Source organism: Solea senegalensis, linkage group LG9 (genome assembly GCF_019176455.1).
Source record: "Solea senegalensis isolate Sse05_10M linkage group LG9, IFAPA_SoseM_1, whole genome shotgun sequence".
NCBI classification, from domain to species: Eukaryota; Metazoa; Chordata; class Actinopteri; order Pleuronectiformes; family Soleidae; genus Solea; species Solea senegalensis.
This window is the reverse complement of record NC_058029.1, coordinates 7535241-7557643: the sequence shown is the minus strand read 5'-3', so window position 1 is coordinate 7557643 and position 22403 is coordinate 7535241. Positions and strand designations below refer to the sequence as shown.

The window sequence follows — 22403 nt, the reverse complement described above, 5'->3', positions numbered from 1 at the left end:
CTCTACATTTGATTTGCTCTCCATTTTGTTTTCTCATTATCTGTAAAACTTGTTCCTCCATTGCATAGAGGACGCAGATAATGAAAAGTCATGCTGTGTCATATGAAAGGGCTAAGGTTCAATTCTACTCCCCTCCCCCCCATGTTTAAATAATAAATAAATAATACTTTTAAGAATAAATAGGTTTTTGGCTCATTGGAAAATGAATACATCTACATAGAATTGTTCTCTGGGCAATAAACACAAGGGGGATTCCTTTTTGTGGTCTACAGGGAGTGGGCTTCTCCCACTTTTTACTGTCCAGCCAAATAATGTGGGCACTGGAAGCATTGAGGGAATTACAACATGAACATATGCGTGCAAGAGTTGCATTCTCTCCTTTGAAATCATGCAGAAAATTGTATATTCTGACCACACTTTGCTCTGTCTTTATTAATTCATGAGCTTTGTCCCAGACAAACCTTCATTTCTTTGAAAAAAAGAAAAGAAAAGATGGTATTTGAAAAACTGCTGGGAAACTTGGCTTCAAAGTAGCAGTTAACAAACCAAGACAGGAAATCTTTAAAGAAGTAATGGTTTGAATTATGGCTTTAACTTCTTGTACAATGGATGTTTTCCATTTGGCCAAAGTAAAAAAAATAAGAAAGCAATAAAACAAAACGTTTTTACATTTGACATAGCACTCATCTGTTGGTGCTACTCTTTCTGTAAGTGTTTACCCAGACTGTGAGAGAGTCTGGCGTCTGTCCTTGTGGCTTCTCAGAGCTGTACTGATGACTGGATGAGCTGAGTGCATGAACAGAGATGGCCCTAATAAATGCTGGCTTGATCTAGTGGATGGATTCTTCAGCAGGGGTTACGCACCATTGATGTATCACTTTTGCCGTGTACCTCGAGTAGGACTGTGCTCAACAGCATATTGACAGATTCTGTAAACACTAAATCTTCGTTGGCCATGAAAGATAAGTATATTGGGATGAACAAGTGGCTACTCGCACCTTAAATTTCATATCTGCTGCTTAAATCATCTGTAGTGCAACAAAGAGCATTTCAATTGAAGAAAGCAGGAAGGACAGGAGGGATGACACTAAGTGAGATCGGAGACTCTTGTGACCTGAGGAACCTCTACTCATGGCATTAAAGATCCTCTATTGATCCCATTATGTCTGGAAGGTTTTATAGACACTTCTGCCACAGAGCCATCAGGAATTGTATACCTTAATTAATCTGAATCATGGACAGGGAAGAACGGTTTTGTTTGTGTACATGCGCAATCCCCGGCTGATGTTTCCTCCTCTGCTAAATCAATGAGTCTGTTGAGACGAGTTCATATCTCGTCAGAGACCTGGCTGATCCTTTAAACGGCCTGGGATTACATCACAATGGAGGGGTCATGGGGCAGCACGCTGGAGCGCCAGGAGAAAATTGCCTCAGGGGAAATGTGCCCTAGGCCCTCATCTCTTTCATTTTTTTCCCCCTCATTCAAGATAATATCACACAGTCATTTGAGCACGGAAAATCAATATGCCTCAGCTAAGTTCAAAACCAAAGGCACTCATTAGAAAGAACGGGAGCAAACATGCTGTTCAGAGTATTGGTCCAAGCCTGGGTGAGTTAAGCTGCAGGGATTGTTACCATTGTTAAGCAAATAGATCCACAGAGGGAGAGATAAAAGAGGAAGAAATAATAAGATTTAGTCTCTGTGCTATTAGCAATCTGTTTCTTCTTCCTGAGTGATGGGCTGAAAGCCCATCTCGGCACACAGGGAATTAGTCAACTGTCTATATGAGGGGAAAGTGGAGAAAAGCTGTGTCCTCTGACTGTGCTTTAAACAAGTGGAAGCTCCAGTATTGAAACATGATACAATGGAGGAACTACTCTATAGTTAAACTTGAAGAAACTAACAACATCCTGTTGTGCATTTGCTGTGACATCAGCCGTACATGTCATATTAGCAGAGATGTGTCTCTCGGGGGGCCTCGGCAAAGAGAAACACTGTGGGCCTTCTTTGAATTGTCGCATCCCCCCCAACATTGACGTCATATACAGACTACTAGTGGGGGCCCCCTTTAGGTGGTATCTTGACGTTGCGTTGTTCTCTGTAGTTCACTGTGGCTGTACGACTTGTCTGTGGGCCACTGCTTGTTTTGCCTACCCTGCTGCAACGGCTCTGCACATTAGTGCTGTGTTCATTTTCTTTAATAATTCTTACCGCTAACAAGATTTGACAGCTATTCGTATCAACAACAATCTCATAAAAGCTTGAGGGGAATATGAAATAGAAGCAATTTCGGCAAATAAAAACCCTTTTATTTGTAAGGGGAGTCTTGAAGTCCATCTTGGAACTTGATTTACAGTGTCTCTGAGGGGAGATGAATCCAATGTCTCCTTTGTTCACCGCGACTCAATAAATTCAGCTGTATTGATTGTAGCATACGTATCACTTATTGTGCTTTATCTATTTCCTCATTCATTTGCTATATGGGCCATTCTACCGAATTCGTGCAAATTGCTGTCCCACAATAAAAAAACTATTTAACAAAACAATTAAGAATTCAGACCTTCAATATTTACTAAGATGATGTTATGATCTAGTTAAACACAAGACTGTAACTATTTAGTAATTAAGCTAAATATATACAAAATCATCATTTATGCTACCTTCCTAGGTACTTTCTATTGGGAAGTAGTTGTCCCAATCTCTAAGCCCTAAATTTCAATCCATGAAAATAATACTTAAAAGAATTTTGTCATTTTTTCCAATAGTGTATTTTAAAATATATGTTTGGTTTCTTTTAAACAGAATGTAAAACATTTAGATTCATTTTGAAGTTTTTTTTAAAATTACAAAACATGCTTTAAAAAATGCTGTCCCACACTTTCACGTCACAACCGTAACACGAGTTGTTTTACCACATGGGTGGAGCCTGGTTTTAGTCACACCCCAGAATTTCTGACCAAGAAATGACACTGCATCCCTGTGCCTCATGGCTGCATGGTGAGATATTACCTCTCATAATTTTTAAGTAAATGGGTTCCAAAGTCTGAAAATCAGCATGTTACATTAATAATTGTCACAACCGTACACGTATTATCTGCAAGTAAATACACTTTTGGGGGCTCAAAACAAAATATTATGTTTTGTTGTGTGTACAACTGTTCAAACATCTGTTCCTAGCCATTTACTTGTTAGCATGTTTGAGTTATGCTAGGAATTAGCTAAAAATGTCACAACCGTAACAGTCACAACCGTAACAAATTGTAACGTTACGGTTGTGACATAATCATTATGGTAGTGACAACATGTAATGTTCCACATATTTAAGGACATTTTTCATCATTATTATTACATTATACTCTTAAAACATAATAATAATAATAATAATAATAATATTGTTATTATATTTGATTTGTAAAGCACATTTCATTCTTAAGAATCTCAGAGTGCTAAATAATGTTTGATATGATAAGGAAAGAAGGAAAGAGAACGAAACTAGAAACGAAAGAAAGGAGGAAAGATCAAATCTATCAGTGATTTATCTGACAGGGAGCAAAGGAAGGTCAGAAGATCATGGCGAAAAAGACAGCAACATCACAGGCTATTGGTGAAAAGTCAAAGAGAGGTGGAGAGATTGTGCACAACTTCCACACCACCTCCCACACCCTCTGCCACGCCTTCTCCCATGCTGCCTTACCTTCCACGCACTTCTAGTGAGACTGTTACTCCACGCACTTCTAGTGAGACTGTTACTCCACGCACTTCTAGTGAGACTAATAAGAGACGTTGGAATGCGTGACCACAGAAAAATAAACTTGAATGGAAGAAAGAAAAATATAGAAAACGGTGCCATAGATTGTGCGTGAGGCCAGAGAAGTCAAAATGTTCCGCAAGAACAAAAACTCAGAAGGAAGTATGGAAGCACAGAGTTCCTGTGCATATCAGAAAGACCCTTCTTTTTCATAACACACTCATGCACAATTTGCAGAAAAAAATACAAGTCTGCCAATTATAAAGAGAAACATGGATTAAGAAGCGCATTGACAAGCAGGTTGCTCAGAAAATACAATCTCGTTTCTATGCTCAGAGAAACACTAGGCAGCTCCCACAGGCAGCTCTCAACACGACTGCAGACAACCCACATCTAAAGTTCACATATCAGAGACATAACATTTGTGTTTGTAAAATTCACATTAAAAGGCAGGTTATGAGTTAATATTAAGCAATAAGGTTGAGGGGATATAATACAACCTTGCAAACAAAATACTGTGGTCATGAGCAAAACAGTGCAGTCACTACCGTAACAGTGCGGTCACTACCGTAACACTGAATGTTTTGTAAAATAAAATAAGAATTGAGTAATTAAATAACATTTTATGATAACTATTGGTTAAATATACATTCAATGTAATAACTAATGAACTCTGAGATCTCTATGATCAGTGTAATTCATTTTACAAAAAAGATTGCATTTAAATTTTGATGAGTCTTAGAAAATAAACTTTGTAAATTTGTTAAAAAAATGATTTTAATTGATTTAGTTGTAAAACCCTTCATAATAAATTACTAAAATTATTCTTTAGAGGGTGTATGGACACACAATATTAACAGATTAATATAATGGTTTTTATTGCAGTGTGTTGCTGTGTTACGGTAGTGACAAATTTTAGGAGTTGAAAAACATTTCAAGAACAGGCAGACATTAATATATGAAATTTGACTGCGCCTTTACTAGATATGTACCATAGACATATGGTACAATATATGTATGGACAAGGTTTTTGGAAAAAAACAACTTTTGAAAATGTGTTTCCAACTCTGGACTTTGCACGAATTCGGTAGAATGGCCCATATAAATGGCTTTGACTTTTACCTTGTATAGGTGCTGATAAGGGTCACAGGATTGTGGCAACAGAATGGATGAGTTTCTCGGTGTTGGGTGACCAAGTCTCAGCAGTTCTCTACAGTACATCTTTGTAGTGGATTGGAGTGCGCTGTGCCTTGTTCCATCCAAGAATATGCTCCCTCCTATTGTGGTTTTGCTCATTGACATTTCCAGATGTGAGTAGTTCACAAAGGCTGTGACTGAGGAGAGAGGCTGACATTTTGTATCTCCGCGAATGCTTGACAATGGCTGGGAAGCTCTGACATTTGTGAAAGTGCAGAGTGGAGCGTTCCTCAGAGTTTCTATTATGAGAAAGAGAGGAAAACTACATTTTACATACATGTATCTCGCGCAGTAATCTGTGTTTGCATGATGTCGGATGAAAATAGGACCGATAAGGATGAGTGGTTGTGGAAAGATGAAAAACAAGGTAAAGGGAAAAGGTAACAGAAGTAGGTGAGAGCTGAATAAAGGGCAAGTGATAGAATAAATACAACAACTTTGTTGCAATTTTCATGGGGTTTGCTGTGTGAAGGTGTCTTCCTTTTAGACCTTACACAAAGTGCTGCAGACGGCTCCCTAAGGTACACAAAGCTTTGTGCTCTAGATCATTTTTTAAAAAAGAAATAGCTTCTAGCTCTGCACCAACACATAACTGAAAAGGAATGACATCTTTCCGTGAAGCAAATTAAAATGAGCATATACGATTTGTACAATTATGTTTATTTCGTTATCTCAAAGAACTCTGTATCATTAGGTCAAAAATGTAGGACTCACACGAGCAAACACTTTATGTTAATATGAAGAAACCTTCAACAGAATCAAAGTCCATGGCTTGGAGGCCTTAAAGGTCACAACCCTGTCCAATCTTAGGACCAAAATAATAAATGAGATGTCCTTCCCTGCTAAACCAACTATTTGTAAGCGGTAGGGAGCTTATATAATTATTAAGTATACACATAAAGAGTTTTAATATGGGCATTACATTCAGTATCTTCAGCTGTGTCTGTATGACTCATCCATACCACTTGGGTCATGGAGGGAGGGAGGTGGAACCAATGTATGCATACAGTATCATGTATACTGCACATGTTTTAAAGAAGCCACCACCATGTCACAGGTTTTCAGCTGATTGAGTTGCCAAGTAAAAAGCTCCTCCGACTGTACAGGGACGTTTCCCACCGTTGGTACACCGACTTGGCACTGGGACATGTTCTGTCTTAGTTTGACAACAGCCTCATGATGCCATAGTCCCTCACAATGCTGGAACTCTGCCTTCTTTGATGCAGGTTGTAAAAGACCGCGCCATTATTTATCAGTCAGGGTTAAATGTGTTGACTTTGGCAGGAAGATGATCACCTGGGGCGAGTCTATGAAGACATTGCAGTATGTAATCCAACCTTGTCATTAGTGCTTGTAAAATAAATCCCTACCAGTAAACAAGACAAAGGCAGGGCATTGCATTTTACATTATACTATACTATTTGGTGAAAGTTAGATCTGTCTTTAGATGATCCATTAGGGTCCGGTAACTAGCAACTACAGCCAAAGTGTTAACTCTTCTTCTCTTTATGTATATACCCTTGTCTCTTAACAATTGAAGTCTTAGAATTACAATTATAATTAGAATCAGAAGTTTGAGATAGATGTACACACCATGATTACTGTCTCACCTATGTACAGCAGATGGTGTTGCACTCTGTTCAGAATACAGTGAGGTCTTAAGTGGCCCTCATGTGCAGTGCAGCTGCTTGGCTAAAGACAAAGTGCTATTTAACCAGAATCTTCTATCCATTTGTGCTCCGTCATTCAGAGCTTGTATAACCACACATGCTTTTTTCTTCTCCAAATTACTTCCCTCCCCCCCCCCTTTTTACACAATTGTTCCCGACATTGCTATATTCTTTTCGCATTCATACACCCCACATTTCTGCCGCATGCATCCATCTGGTCTCCTCCCCTCCCTACAAACCCTGTCCACTGCAGCAGCAGCAGAGTGTCAACTGTGATAAAGATGGAACATGCTCTCGGAGCTCGTCATGCTACGCTTCCTGTTCTGCAGCGTTCATATCCTGACACTGATCACCATCAAACTGTCAACAGCGGAGGCAGACTGAAGGCTGAGGATAGGCTGAAGTGCAGAGGGAAGCCAACATATTTTTCGTCATAAATAATTTTCACCGAACAGAAATAATGAGCTGAAGCAGGATTTACTATTAATTTCTGTCTTTTTTGAGCGAGAGAGGGAAAAAAATTGAGATCGATGATGCCTGGTGGTTGCCGTGACCTGCTGAGACGATGAGGAAAGGCCAGTCTGTAGCCTTTTCAAATATATGGCATTACATATATATATACATACATATATATATATATACATATTTATACATATATACTTCTTACACTAGGGTTGGTTTGACATGTTGTCTTTGCAATGTAGTGTGAGCATGACATTCAGAGCAGTCCCATTAATTTCAGTCCGTTTGAATTATGCTCAGAAGTGGTTATCCACAAATTTTGGAATAATTGATGGGATATTAAAGCAAACTGAATGTGTATGAACTACAATTTTCCCCAGCAAATGGTCTCAGTACTATTTAGTATTTGAGAGTGTTTGATCTTGAGTAAATTTCCATTAAAAATGTAGATTGGTAGACAAAAAAAGTTAAATCTATTTCCATTTTTAATCTTCACGATAGAGAGTGCAAGTCAGGTCAGTCACCACACAATTACACAGTCTCATGCGATTAGATTTGGGTAATAAATGTGTTATATAGCACATCGTATCACAATGGTGACATAGTTTTACACATTTGGGACTGTGATGGAATGTGACATCTTCCAAGTAACAGACCAGCTTGAGATCAACCATTTTAAATCACAGTGTATTCCTCTATGAGGACACGCAATGTGTTTTAACCTTCAAGGCTACGGCCGGGCCTTTGTTTATGTAGAGAATGTTGATGTTTTGAGGAAAAAAAACACATTTTTGTGCCTAAACCTAACCACATTCATAACCACAGGTTCTCATGAGACACATCTGTGATTGGTCCTTGAATCTATCTCATAAGCATAAGTGCACGGTGGCTGAGTGAGCACAAGGAAAAACAACTTAAACACCATTTCCAGGGTAAACACAGTCATGAGCCTGACCACTACACAAGGCCCTTTTGAAGTTAATGGAGTTGTCAACTTATTAGTGATGTTGCAAAATTCAGTATCCAAAGTCACAAAGCTCTGACCAATGTGTCCCACCTGGGTTCACCACCATGGTCATTTGTGCTACTTGCAGCAGATTCCTGTCTCTGGCTGTTTTGTGTGTATGTGAAGTGTATTCATTATCGCTTCATATCGCCCCTTAGTTTGTTTGTTTTTTTTTTGTGTAAAGAAAACTGCATGGCTTGCAGTAAAAAAAATTAGCTGGGAACAGCAAATGGACAAAAGTAGGTTATCTCCTCACAAATAAACCTGGTCTGTGCGTAATGTAAAAAAGCTGCTGATGACACTTCAGCCACATGTAACACTTACTTAATAATAAAAACAAAGCCAAAATGTTCCACCTCGTTTTTGACTAATGGAGTGAGCTGTCTGATCACTTGTGTCCATCTGCGCGTCAGTGTACAGTCGTATAACGGGCATAACTTACTCGTGGGCTGTAGTTTATAGTGATTATTAAGCAGCCAAGAATGTTTTCCTCCACCTGGCCTCGTGCCTAACAACACCTCTTAGCCTCTTCAGAATTGCTGAGATGCTCAACCCTAAGTGGCTTATCGCTTAAGTACTCTCTCTGATCAATCCCTGAGGCAACATTTTGATTGTTTATGTTTAATGCTTGGATACTTGGCCTGTTGGTGATGGCCGAGAGTGCTGTGGCCACTGTGTGTCCACTGTCATTTGATCAGATTGATGAAGTCCTGATGGATTTCTCTCTGGCTCTTGTAGAGGCAGTTTACTTTTAAAGGACTGCTTGCTTAGAGGGTTTATATCTTGCATATGCATGTGTGAGAGTGCTCATTAATGACACAGAATTCTATGTAGATAATGGATCTTTATAACCTCATCATCTGTCTGCTTTGACATTTTGCAGAATGAGAAATAAATGATGGAACATATACTGCAGAATTTCTTTCGAAAAATAAATTGTTGGACTAAGAATTGAATGAAGTGGTATCATTTTGACTGACCGGTAGGATGAAAAATGTGTCAGTCAAGAAAACACTCCAGTTTGTTCTGTTGAAAAGACCTAAATAGGGCATTTGTATGTCCCCAGGAAGCAGGAGTACAGACTCCTTGAACAAGCATAGTTCAACCTCCCATCTGTTTGACAGGGCAATGATTGAGTAAATGTCTTTAGTGCAGAGCCAGTTGGGTTTACACATTTCTTTGCCAACATGGTCTCGAGAGGGAGACTCTCCTCCTTCTGCTGTGTATTTTAGCTTTAACCAGCTATGGATAAAGTGAAACGACGCCCTCAGCTGATCACACTTGCAGATAAGGGTACAGACCACTACATGGCTGAGGTGAGATTTCTATTTTTGGACAACAAAAGTCTCAGACTCGCAGGTGACGGCAGTATTACATGAATGTGGTTGTGAGTGGGATCTTGTTGCAGTCTGCACACCTGCACACTTTTGCCATTAGATGCTAATGTATTGTGAGTTGAAACGCTGTCAAAGAATAACTCCAAGGCACTTCATTGTAAACTGTTAAAATGCCAATACGATGGTCTCTTGTTCCATGAAATCTGTCTGTCACCCTGATGAGGGCTTAAGGTTTAAGTGTAAGTCGGACTTACACAGTTGGTGCTGTTGTGCAGTTTAAAGAACCACTTTCTTTTATCGAGGTGACAAGTGAACTGGAGGATTTATTTTGTCTTTTCCTTCTGTGCCCATCTCTCTTTTCAGCTTCACTTTCATATCTCTGTCCATGCAAAGTAGCAATATCGCCATTAGACTCTATGGGTATTCATATTCAAACTTATCTACTTTGACATTCACCTTTCTAATTCACAAATTTACTGTTCATTTCCATATTTACAGGCCAGATTTCCTTCAGTGGAAAAGCACAGATTCTCAGCAGGGGAGCAACATTTCTGGTGTATGAACTGAGCCATTCCAAACACTCAGCTTTCCAATTATAGTACATCCTGCTTAACTGATGCTTATTAATTCATTCAAACTCATTATGACATGCAAAATAGGGCTCTCCCATGAGATGAATACTAATGAAAGTAGAAACTTCTTGACAGTGGTACTGCTGCTGTCAGAGGTCTTGGTATTTGCTTGAAGATCCAAAATAAATGCCCTTATAAAAAGTACCACATTTAAAGAGTCCACTGGCGAAAACACTGTAAGGAAGCATTGATCAGAATCAGGTTCTTGTGGTAATTGTGTTTGACAGAAAGGACCTGCAGTACTTGTGCAGTAGTGTGTATGGATTATGTCTAGACTAGAGGAGGGTCCTACACTCAAGTGCCTGTAGATGGAGTAAATAAAGCAAGCAGTCCGGACTTTGCCTGACTGACACTGGGCCGGCAGTGCCAGGCCATAGGGCTAACCTAAATAAAACACTTAAATCCTTTCCCATTGCTCTCCGGTGCTCCACAAGGGCTTCGCTGATTGATTCGCCAGCCAATCAGAGAACATTGATCTCAGAACCCGACCCTCCCCCACCACCTACTCTCCAGGCTTCCTCTCTGTCCATTCATCTGCTTGCTGTCAGAAGTATTCACTGGAGGGCTGTAGCTTTGGACGGCTGCACTTTTAAACACACTCCCCAGGCTTTCTGAAGAAAATGCATCACGGTGCTTCATACTGGACACATTATTGTAATTGAATTCTCCCTGGATCCGGTTGCTTTTCCTATCATGAGGCTAATGGGTCATTGATATACAGTGTCAGGATATTAAAGCTTGCTCAGTTACAGCCTTGAGCATATGCAGTTTTCTGCACACAGTGTTGGAAGTTGGAGTCCCTCCAAAGCGTGGATAGACATAAAGCTCTCAGGGTCTAATCATTATAAGCACAAGGAACTGAGGTAGAAAATGTTGGAGTAAATAAATAATTGCCTGTCTTCTGTTTTTATTTGCCCAGGCTCTCTAGCGCAAGCATTTTTGCAACAAAATCACTCAACATTTAAAAGTTCATCATACAAATCCATAACCTGAAGGTTCCTGATTTTCTGATCGCTGTGGCGAATTCCAGAGAATACTCACTCCTCAATTTTTTTGTCCACAGTCCAAAGTTCAAGTTGTAAAATGTCTGCAAATAGATGTCTGTGCTGCCTCATTGCATATCAGTATGGTTGTTTACTACCAACAATTATTATTCACCTTATTCGGATGAGTAAACCTCTGTATGCTTTTGAGTGCATTGGCTACACAATTAAGCATTCCATAAAACTTGAAATGTCGCTTTGTGATCATACCAGAGATGGCTAACTGTTGTCTATAAAAAACATATTCTCAAACTCTAGTTAAATCAGTTCATTAGCACAAAAGATAAAAAGGGCTGTTTGCAAATACTCAATACAAGACAGCATCTCATCCTCCAAACAAGTCTCTCTAATAGTATTTACGACATTGGACAGACAGTACCCTGAGTATTGAGCAACTAAATCAATAGAATCATCAGTTTTTCAACAGAAGGTAAGCTTTCAGTGTATTAACCTGAACCTCAACAAACATCCTTTCCTTGATCAGAATTCACCTTAAAATATGTTTTACTTAATGGATCGATAAAATCCATTGAGAGTGGTGCATCTTCCTTATGTGGAACATCTTCTATCGATGATAGAGTGAAGTGTTGGAGTAGAACGTGATTCAGAAAATGCTATATTTACCTTCCTTCCAACAGCACAAAAAGTTGGTGTTCTGTGCGACTTGCTCAGCAGACCATTATTTGTGAGTGTTATCAGATTGATTGTCTTTTAATAAGCGCTTGATGAGGAAGTAAATTAATACGACGGCTGAGCTGTCAGTCACTGGTGTTGAGTACATGTACACAAGTGCAAGTACTGAGGTCTTCAAGGCTCATTTCTTCATGAGGGAAATTTGATGGTGACTGATCGAGGCTTTAAAGGAGCAGTTCAGATTTCTTTGAACTGATGTTGTATGAGATATTTAATCTGCACCAATTTGCCTTTGACAGTTTAAGCACTGGTTTGATGTTGGTCTTAGCGGGACTTGGATCAAACATCACACTCAGTTTGTTTTGCTTTACCATATTCTAGACCCATGTGGCACCAGAGATGACAAAATTCTGTCTGCTCTGAGGTTGTGAGGTTATTAAAATTATATTCCTGCATATTAAATTTAGATAATCCCAATTTTTCCAGGGGTTCAGGTTGGAGGGCCTGGTTTATCTTGGACACAAGCAAGGGGGGCTTCAAGGAAAAAGTTTGGGAACCACCGTTCAAGACAACCAGAAACATGATGGTTATAGTTTTGCTCTGTTTCTGTTCTCTTGACTGCTATTCTATGACCTACAGTTTTGTTCATTTAAAGTCATGCACAAAATGTTAAATGTTAACTGGGCAAAACACTGAATCCCAAATTGATCCTGTGAATGATGTGATCTAATGTGAAATGGTGGAAAAGGTGTCGTATTTAACACTTTTAGCGGTCATCAGGACTAGAAAAGGGCTACGTCGATACAAACCATTCACATTTTCCATTTCTAAAGAAACAAAGGAGGGTTTCTATTGAGCAGGTTATTTCACTGTTTTCTGTCAAACATTTTACGTATAAGCCATTTTCCGTCCTAATTAGCTACTTTGCTCTAAATGAGTTACAAAGATTGAATCAAATTACAGGTGTAATACAAACGTCTGTGTATTAAGCAGTTGATCTGTCACTAATCCCCCGTCTCACCTGTATATCTCTTTCTCTCTCTTTGACAGGAGGGATATTTGAATCCATTGAAAGTGGGCCATCAGGTGCTGAGGAACTAGCCTTTAAATTTGCTTTAAACACAATCAACAGGAACAGAACCCTACTGCCAAACACCACGCTCACCTACGACATCCAAAGGATAAACATCTATGACAGCTTTGAGGCCTCCAGGAAAGGTATTTATGTTTGTAAGGGACATCTGCCTCAGGTGTTGGCATTGTCTTGCATGCTGTGTGTGTGCGTGTATTTGTATGTGCACACATGCGTATGCCAGAGTCACTTTGCATTGCAAATGTATTTTCCTGTGTGCTGTGCTGCAGTGGCTTAGATTGTGACAATCGTAATCAAGCGAGGGAGGAATGGCTGAGTACTTCGACTGTAAACAGAGAGAGAATTGATTGGTTCCAGGTAATGACTCAGCTGCAGTTATTCAAGGGCCTGTTTGGCCCCCAGAGATGGCCAATAATGTGCTATAATCTAGCAGTTTTGTGTGTGCATCAGACTGACTTTTCAAGTCTCTTATCAATTATGCGCCATTATATTCTGTCTCATCGACTTAGCCAGCGCTCTTGTATCAAGTAAGTTGATTAAAGTACAGAGGCAAACTAATAAAGAGTGACCTGGACAAGAAGGCAGCATAACAACATGGTCACAAAATGTGATGTATGTATGTTCTGTGACTGCAGTTCCATAAAAGCAAGCTTAAATAGCTTTACATTGTGCAACATAGAATGCAATATTGGTTGTGTCATCAATCAGTGTATATGTGCCATTTAGCCCCAAGAGTAGGGAATTAGTGAGCATCACTGATGGTGGCTGATAAGTTCCAGCTCCAGTATTAGTTCATTATGCTGCTGAATTGTGTTACAGTCAGGGCTCTTTGCAGGACAATTAATTTCCTTCATTTCATAAAGCTTATTTCAGTGATGTCTTTTTGGTCATTTCTCAACGACTGTGTAATACCATGGTGTAAAAATAAATCAAATAAAATGTGGCTAATTTGTAGTGTCGCGCTGGCTTTGTTGACAGTAAGAGAATTTCACCAGACATATCACGGCACCATCTCTATGTTGTGTTTTCTGTCTTTAGCCTGTGACCAGCTTTCTTTGGGGGTGGCAGCCATCTTCGGCCCCTCTCACAGTTCCTCTGCAAATGCGGTCCAGTCCATTTGTAATGCGCTCGGGGTGCCACACATCCAGACCAAGTGGAAACACCAAGTATCAGACAACAGGGATGTCTTCTACGTCAGCCTCTACCCAGACTTTTCCTCCCTCAGCCGGGCCATTCTCGACCTGGTCCACTTCTTCAAGTGGAAGACGGTCACTGTGGTTTATGATGACAGCACAGGTAAGTCACTGGATTTTATTTTTTTGTAGATGTTATTGCAAAATTGTGCGCAGCTGTGACAACCTGACGAAATCAGACACATTCAAACCTGTTGCTGGATATCTTAAGCTTGATATTTGGTCACAAACCTGAACCACAAAGTTAGTTGTTAGACCAAATATTCCAAATCATTTCAACTATGAAGAGTGACAGGGAAGTATGAGACAAATGACACAATGACACATCGAACTAAAAGTGGTGAATCAACATAACTCTTCAGTTTTTCAATTCTCATGTAAAAAAGTGTGTGAAACGAGATCGACATTTTTGCACGTCTCTTTTTTATGTGACCTATCTTTGACCTGAACTAACGTGGAATAACAGACTCCTGCCGAGGTACAGCTGAATATTTTTCCATTTATAAATGTTCCATACTTCATTAAAGAGCCAGAGAGTTTGTGTTGTGCCACGGTAGACACGATATTCTTGTTACCAGGGACTGAGACCTTGTTCGAACCTTGCTATTATTGCAGTCCAGGTCGCCAGGCGACAAATAAGCCAGCAGGCAGGGTACATGTACCATATGCCAGAGGTCAGTGTGTGTGCCAGCCTGAAGACAGGCTGACAGGCTTCCCAGAGCTGCACCCAACAGATACACTGGGACCGTCGCACCTTTGATTAAAATAGTGTGAGTTCTCTGTGTTTTCATTATTCAGGCGAGAAGAACTCTGCTTATTGGAGACATGTGCTAATTGCATTTGCCAGACAAACAAGCAAACAAGCGCGTTGCACTACAAAGTGCGTAATTCATGAACTATTTTTTTTTCCTTTTCTCTTGAGCATCATCACCATCGACTGGAGGCTTCATTAGCACGAGCTGAGTGAAAGAAAGTCGTTCACAGGGCTGATACACACACACGTACTTAAAACCTGAATGTAATTTCAAAATCCTTAACGTTTTGTTTAAAGTAGATGAAATTATTTTGTACTATGATGGTAATTCATTCCATTTGTGTTTGGCGAATGGCCCCCTATAATGTGTTCTTCATTACATGCACATTAACAGTCTTTCCCGGAGATTAAAATTGCTTGCCCACAAACAAAGTATCAATAGGAAGGAGTGCATTTATCGTAGTGTAAACTGGCAGTAATGTAGAGGTTAAATGAGGTTATTTAACGCAATTTGGCACTATTTGATTGTGAGTTCGATAGTGAATTATTTTCAAAAAACTTTAGCTTTGTTTGCATACAAATAGATTTGAACAGATTTTATGAGTTATTCAGTACATTTGCAGAAATATTTAATTTTATTTGACCATTTCTCTATTCAAAGGCATCCACACACCTCAATTTTACTGCCCAATTATGTGTCTGAATTGGTTGAAATTAGATGGAGCTATGGTGTAAGGGTCAAGGTAATAGCAAGGTGTCCAAACTAATTATAAGGAGAAAAGAGAAAAAACAAATAAGGGTACAGGGGTAGTGTTTGGGAAATTCCGTCTGAATGTTGCTGTTTGCATTGCCAGGCATGAAACTGCTTGGGGGGGATTTCATTCACAACAGCAGCTGAATCTAGGTGACCTGGGCATGCAGGCGGTAAGATACTTGCCCATTCACTCACTGTGGATTATCCCTGTTTTCACCTGAGCCCACTCACACATTAAATAGAGATTTGGTATTAGAAAGCTACTATAGCTCCAACACACACAAGAAATTAAAAGGTTAACAAAAACGAACAAAACAAAATGGTAACACCAGTTCCTTTGACAAATAAAATAATGTACATTAAACAGATATTTTCACTGAGTCACAAATTGAAGTAGTGTGTGTGTGTGTGTGCTGGTTTTAGCCTTGCAGGTCATTCAGTTGGCTTTAGCGAGGGATCACCTGTCAGTGATCCCGTCACCTCTGTTAATTAAGGTGTAATGTGGACATCTCTAGTTCACTATGGGGTTAATAGTGGTTTGATTGTCTCGGTGACAGGAAATGAGTCTGGCCTGAACTACAAACAGCTTCTCCTGTTCTTTGTCACTATGCACTGGTGGCCTGATAGTGAGGGCTGATAGTGTTGAGGGCAAACACGGAAATCTGATCTAATTGGAGTCTTTGAAAAGGTGCAGCCAGGATTCAGTTTCTTTCTTTCCAACCCTTTGTTTCAGTACAAGAAAAATATCATCTGACACACTGAGCAATGCATGTGCCACAGAACATTTATATTAACTTATAATATTCATGGGCACCTTCTCCCTCACAGATTCAAACTCAGTCTGCTTTTCAGGAATGGTATATAAAGGGAACGGGAAACAACTTCTTTATTTGTGCTGTTTTTCCACCAAGCGGGAAGCAAACAAGCAAATCAATAACCATAATGGGACTCCTCTAACAGCTCAACTTTATAATGGCAAAACTGAGATGGCAGCAGCATGTGTTATATCTCTCCCAGCCAGCTTTAACAGCCATGCAACTACCTGGAACACTGGGACTGCTACCACTGCTGCTACAAAGTTTGATTAGGCCATAAGGGAGAACAGGCTACCGTGCAATAAAACACCTGCTTGGACAGAACTACTTTTCTCTGCTGCTTCACAGTATGGAGTCCATACATATCTTCCTGTACTGTAACTGAATTAAACAGTCTTCTGCTGGGTGCTGCCGCTGTTGTATTTCTGATTGGGTAAAACTTAAAACTGAGATTATGAAGAAAAGTCCCAATTGTACCACATCTGTGGCAAGAGAAGCCCATTAATTGAATAGCAGTTCATTATTCAGGAACAAGTTATATAATCAACAACCATTTCAGTTATTTTGAAGCAATTATCGGACTCACTAGTTTCATGATCACAAATCAGTTAGATGGTTTTCTGTGAACACATATGTTGTGACATATTTAGTGAGTTTTAACATGTTTTTCTTGTTTTACTCTTTCATCTTGACGGCGTGCATTATTTTTCACATTGTGTAGTTTTTACGTTGACTTTAAAATGCATTATTCTTATGTCTTATTATTATATTAGACAATGACTTGAAAATTGTTTGATTTGTTTTGACAAACAAAAATATTGGCAACTCTCTTCAAAGTAAAGAATAGATCTTTTTATTTATACTCTGTTTTTATGCCAACAAAATAAACAAATAGGAATACACAGTAATAAAACGCTGTGTCTGTTCTTGTTTATAACCTCATAAAACACATGCAAAGTAAAGAACTAAGTAATCTCAAATTGGTTAGAGGGACAAGAGAGAGTTATTTTCACATTTAGCTCTCTCCTCTTGAAGTAAAACTTTCAAAATGAAATGCATCATACATAAATAACCATGGCAGATTATTTTTAAGATGTAGAGACCAGGACAATACACTTAAAGGGCGTCATTCAAATCTAATTTTGATATGCTATATATAATATTTTTACCTGATATTGTTATTTCTACTGCAAATGTGGGTTCTTGACTATTCCCAAACAAACACACACACACAAACAAAAACATCCTTCCATTATATTTGAGGATCATGGGGGAGCTACAGCCATTTCCTTCTGACATTGGGTGAGTGGCTCCGGAAAGGTCACCAGTCCATCGCAGGGTGTAATAAAAACAGCAAATACAAAAACATAATGTTTGCGTAACATAGCCATATATCACCAAAATGGTTTCTGTCATTACACTACAATGCTTTTCACGTTTTTTTTTTCTTTAACGTGTTTAAAGTGTCTCTAGGATCTAGGATTTGATGTCTAGTAGAATTAAAATTGGGAAAAATACATGTCAATTGCTTTAACTTTATTAATAAATGGTGAACATGCGGCAAAAGAGTCTGGAAGTGGGGCTATCCCCACAATCTTCAAGGAAGTACTCGATCAAGTAATGTGGTATTCTGTTTGTAAGGTTTGAATTGTTTGTGAAACAGTGTAAATGGGCTATTGCCTGGTGGTGGTCCCCAAGGAACTTACAGCAGGTCAGAATCATTCCCTGAGAACCAGAGCATCCACATGGGTCTATATATATGATATATAACATGATAAAGAAAAAAGGATATTTTATTCTCTAAACAAATCAAAACTCGGTTTTAATTCTTCAGCACTATTGTTCTTCTATTTTAATGGCGACAAAAAAGAAATAATCCTACTTCTCTGGAGATGCAGTTGCTTATGTTGTGTATGCTTTCCTCAAACGCGTCTATAATCCATCACCTTTTTTTTTCTGATTGTGGCAGAGCCTGTGGTGCTTGATGAAAGGTCAGCTTGACAGCATGTCCTCTACAAGTAATATGGATGACTGCATGGTGTAATGCCAAAGTGGTCATTCGAGAGATGCATGGAAATGATTAAGAGCCATGTCTGACAAGCTAAGCTGGTATTTAGAGGGTGGGCATGTCTGGTCTTTGTTAAGTCCTGGTGGGATGTTAATGGGAATTACAAGCCTGGAAGCAACAGTCTGAAAGTGTAGAGCAAGGCAGGGGTCATGTTACAATGTTAGACCCTTTTTCCACTCGTCAAAATTTCATGAGCACCTGCTAACGTCTGGCTTTTTTCAACAGCAATATGCGTTTGGCGGAGGAATTGAAGTGAAAGAGGTGTAACCGCTGTTACACTGTCTGTGGTCTCTGTAGTACTCGCTTTTCGTCCAAAGCATGACTTTTTTATGACATTTTCATGATGTGGAACAAACTTTTCCGCTTGCTTTTTAAGTGGGTGACTTGTGCAGGATGAACCTGCATATACCTTATACTTTGGTGTAGTATTTCCATAGTGGCAGGAGCATATACATTTTAAAATTGGTAGAAGCAGCACAAGAAGAAGTCATAATGTATCAGGAGCCAAATCCAAATCAATCCTATGTGATAATAATATAATCATAGCATAATAATAACAATATTGTTTGCATTAGTTGTTAGTTCAATAAATAAAAAGTGTCTTATAATAGTCCTTTAGCAACACCAACATTCACATCTACCTTGCCATTGTTTTAACCATTGTAACACTGATTCACAGTGAGCCAACTGTCACTTTACTGCTGAAAACAGCTGATTAATGCACACCCTTGGTTTTAGACTCTGACAGAGGCAATACAAAAACATCCCCAAATGTTTGGAACCTAACTCACACTATATTGAATAAAGGTCAGGCTATGTTAAACTCCACCGCTTTAAGTATGACTGTTCTTTTTTTAAATCTGTTTCACAACCCCCCTTAAATTTTTATGGAGGAGTAGTGTTAAAGCAACAGTTAAATTGCTGAAGTGCCCAAACCAGGCGTAGGTCCCTGTCAGTGAAAATTATCATTTTTACACTGGTGTTTAACAATGAAAAGCTGAAACTCAAAGGGCAAAATCCCTGCCTTCCCTGGTAGACTTATTGTTTCAGTGTAAGACTTTCTGTGACAGTAGCTTTTAACCGCAGTGTTCAGAATTAGTGCTGTGTGTGAGAGAAAATTCTCATCTTCAGCCAACTTTCAGTTTAATTACACACATATTCTTATAACCAGACCTGGTGTTCAATATAAACGGCCACAACTTGGCATAAGACACCACAAACTAGGCACCTTTCAAGGTTCCCTCACTAGAAACCAAGGCGCCAGACATCTGGCCCGGATACACCATCTCAAGGCTCGCTGCTCGCCAGAATCGACGATGATGCCTTACTGTTCAGATGTCAGGCATTGTCTCAGTTCTCCTCGGATCTGAGCTGTCTACAATGAAATCTTTCAATTTAACTCATCACTGAATCCAGGGGTTCCATCATTGGTCATCTTACCTGATAATCAAAAATCTCCATAACACTGTGGATACAAGTAAGGGTGACAATAGCGCCCACTAATTGGGAGTGCTTTTCTATAATCCAGCATAATCCAGGGCCAAATTCACTACATTTGGACACATCACAATTGTCACCCAAATTTTCACCAGCTAGTCTTTGACTCTTTGACACAGCAAACCAAAAGCAGGCACTTTTGGGGGTTAATCTACAATACATCATCTGACATAAAAGGTTGTTTATTAGTTACTGTATTTGTACACTGATAAAAGTACTTTTGCAGTATACACTCTCCTCTGTGTACTCTTAAAAGCTGTTCTATTCATGTACATTGATAGGACAGCACAATGGTGGTCAGCACTTGGTCTAACTCTGCTGCCATGGGACTAGCTATGTGGTTGTACTAATTATTATCAATTCAATGAAAACTAGTATAAATATGAAAAGCCTGATTAATTTGTAGTATTATCCCAGTTGTAATGGCAAACAAAAAACAAACAAACAAATATGTTATTCATTGAAACCAGCAGGTATTTCCAACTTAATCCATGTGTAACACTGGCACATTATTGTATTACAACATCAATTTGTTTTCTTTCGTGCGTTTTTTTAACAGTAGCACAGACACTAAATAAATGTGCACCGAACCACCTACAAATGCATTTGTGCCAGGTTACAGACTCTGCTATCAGCATCATTAGAACCAATTGTGCAAACAATCCATGTTGTGATGTGTGCATTTATGATACCAGTGTAGTGGCGTTAAATGTTTGGTTTCCAATTCGAATTGCCATGCCTTTGTTGATGTCTGGCAACATCTATAATTATACTGGCAGCTTGTGACCGGAGGCCGGAGACTGCTCATATGATACACCTCCCAAAATGGATGTTAGACACGGCTGGTTCCACATGAAGCACTGTGACTGATTTCTTGTTCCATCCTCTATTATTGTGCTCTTCTGTCCAATTAAGCTCTCTAGTAAAGTAAAGCTCTTGACAGTTTAGGACTAAGTAGATTTTTCCTCCAAGTTTGAACCTGTCTATAGGCTCAGGTTTTCAATAACTCCTCAGAGGCCTGAGGAGAAAACATGCAATTACTAATTTCCATTTAATATGCTGAAATGAAATCCATATTTGGTATGTTGCTTAACAATTATTAATTTGATCAGTAAGAAAAAGATTTAGAAGTATCAATAATCAAACCAATTGTTTCTCATGTGAAGAGTGAACTAACATGAACAGTTTTTTTTTATTTGCATATTTCTTTATTGTCTTTAACAAGGTCATGTGTTTTCTGTGTGCATGGCGCAATTGAGCCATGTTTTTTCTTTTTTTCTTTTTACAGAAATAGATCATAGGCCTGCTCTAAGGGTTTTAACTTCACGTCTTAAAATTGATTTTCCCCTTAAAAGACCAATCTTAAAGCTATGGCTCACCAGACAGTATATCATGTAATTTCCTTTGTAAAAGCACACTTGTGGGTCATATTGCTCTTTACATTTCCCAATCTCATCGTTTCTTAGCGCTCCACTGTGGCAGCAGATGGCTCTGCTTTGATGCTGTGGATTTCCATGCGCTCCACATTGTTTTGTTGTCGGATGTTTCACAGAGGAAATGCTCATGCTACCTGACCACAATGTACATTTGAATGCCTTTGTGTTTCCTCCCAAACATCTTGTAAGGGTGATATTAGGAGGAGTATTCATTCCTGGCAAATGTAATGTTACTGTTAGTAGACAGTAACATGTCCCAAATGAGCCGAGGAAATTATATTGTTCACACATTATTTGGGAAAGTGTGATTCAGATCTAAAAATAAGGCCAAGTTGCTTAAATTAGCTTTTACACTATCTGTGGAATTTCATTCAGATTGAGACCTAGGACCCCATCACACTGTAACTCTGTTTCAGTGTGTCTCTGCACCAGCAGTCCTGCTTCCATCATAGACTCCACTACCACTCAACAGCCTGTTTAGAAAGACTCACGGATGCTTCACTTTCACCATGCTAATCCCACTTCTGCAGTGCTGGAATGCTAATAGCAGCTGCTTTACTTGCTGTGACCCCATGCTTTTGTCTTACATTTTTGTTAGTGCAAAATTGGAAAGTATAGACCAGTCTGCCTATTTGTATTATTGTTATTATTATTATTATTATTATTATTATTAATAATAATAATAATAATAATAATAATCATAATAATAATAATGCATTTGATCACAAGAGACAACAAACTGAAAATCAGCATCTTATTGACCAAACATTGACACATTTTTGGCACAAACACGAACAATAAAATCACATTATAACAAATGTAATGGAATAAGAGCATTTTATGGAATTATGGAGCCTTTCATTGTGCATCAAACATCCACCAAAAAAAACCCCTTTATTAGTGTAGTTTAATATTATATTATATATTAATATTATGTACACATGACCAAATAATATGGAAGTAAAGCATCTGTCAAGTCATTACATCTCATTTCTCTTAACAAATAGACCACTGTTGTTTTTTTGTTCTCCCACTGAGCATTATTTTTCCCTAATGCCACAGTG

General features: G+C 38.9%; 1 protein-coding gene across 2 annotated transcripts in view; it reads left to right on the top strand.

The window, feature by feature from the left end:
* The window catches only part of grik2 (glutamate receptor, ionotropic, kainate 2), a 186774-nt gene that overhangs the window by 49622 nt on the left and 114749 nt on the right, over positions 1–22403 (top strand). For both annotated transcript variants that reach the window (XM_044033726.1, XM_044033727.1), the window contains exons 3-4: positions 12780–12947; positions 13861–14118. In XM_044033726.1, the coding sequence (XP_043889661.1) occupies positions 12780–12947; positions 13861–14118 (426 nt within the window). The remainder of the gene's footprint in view (positions 1–12779; positions 12948–13860; positions 14119–22403) is intronic.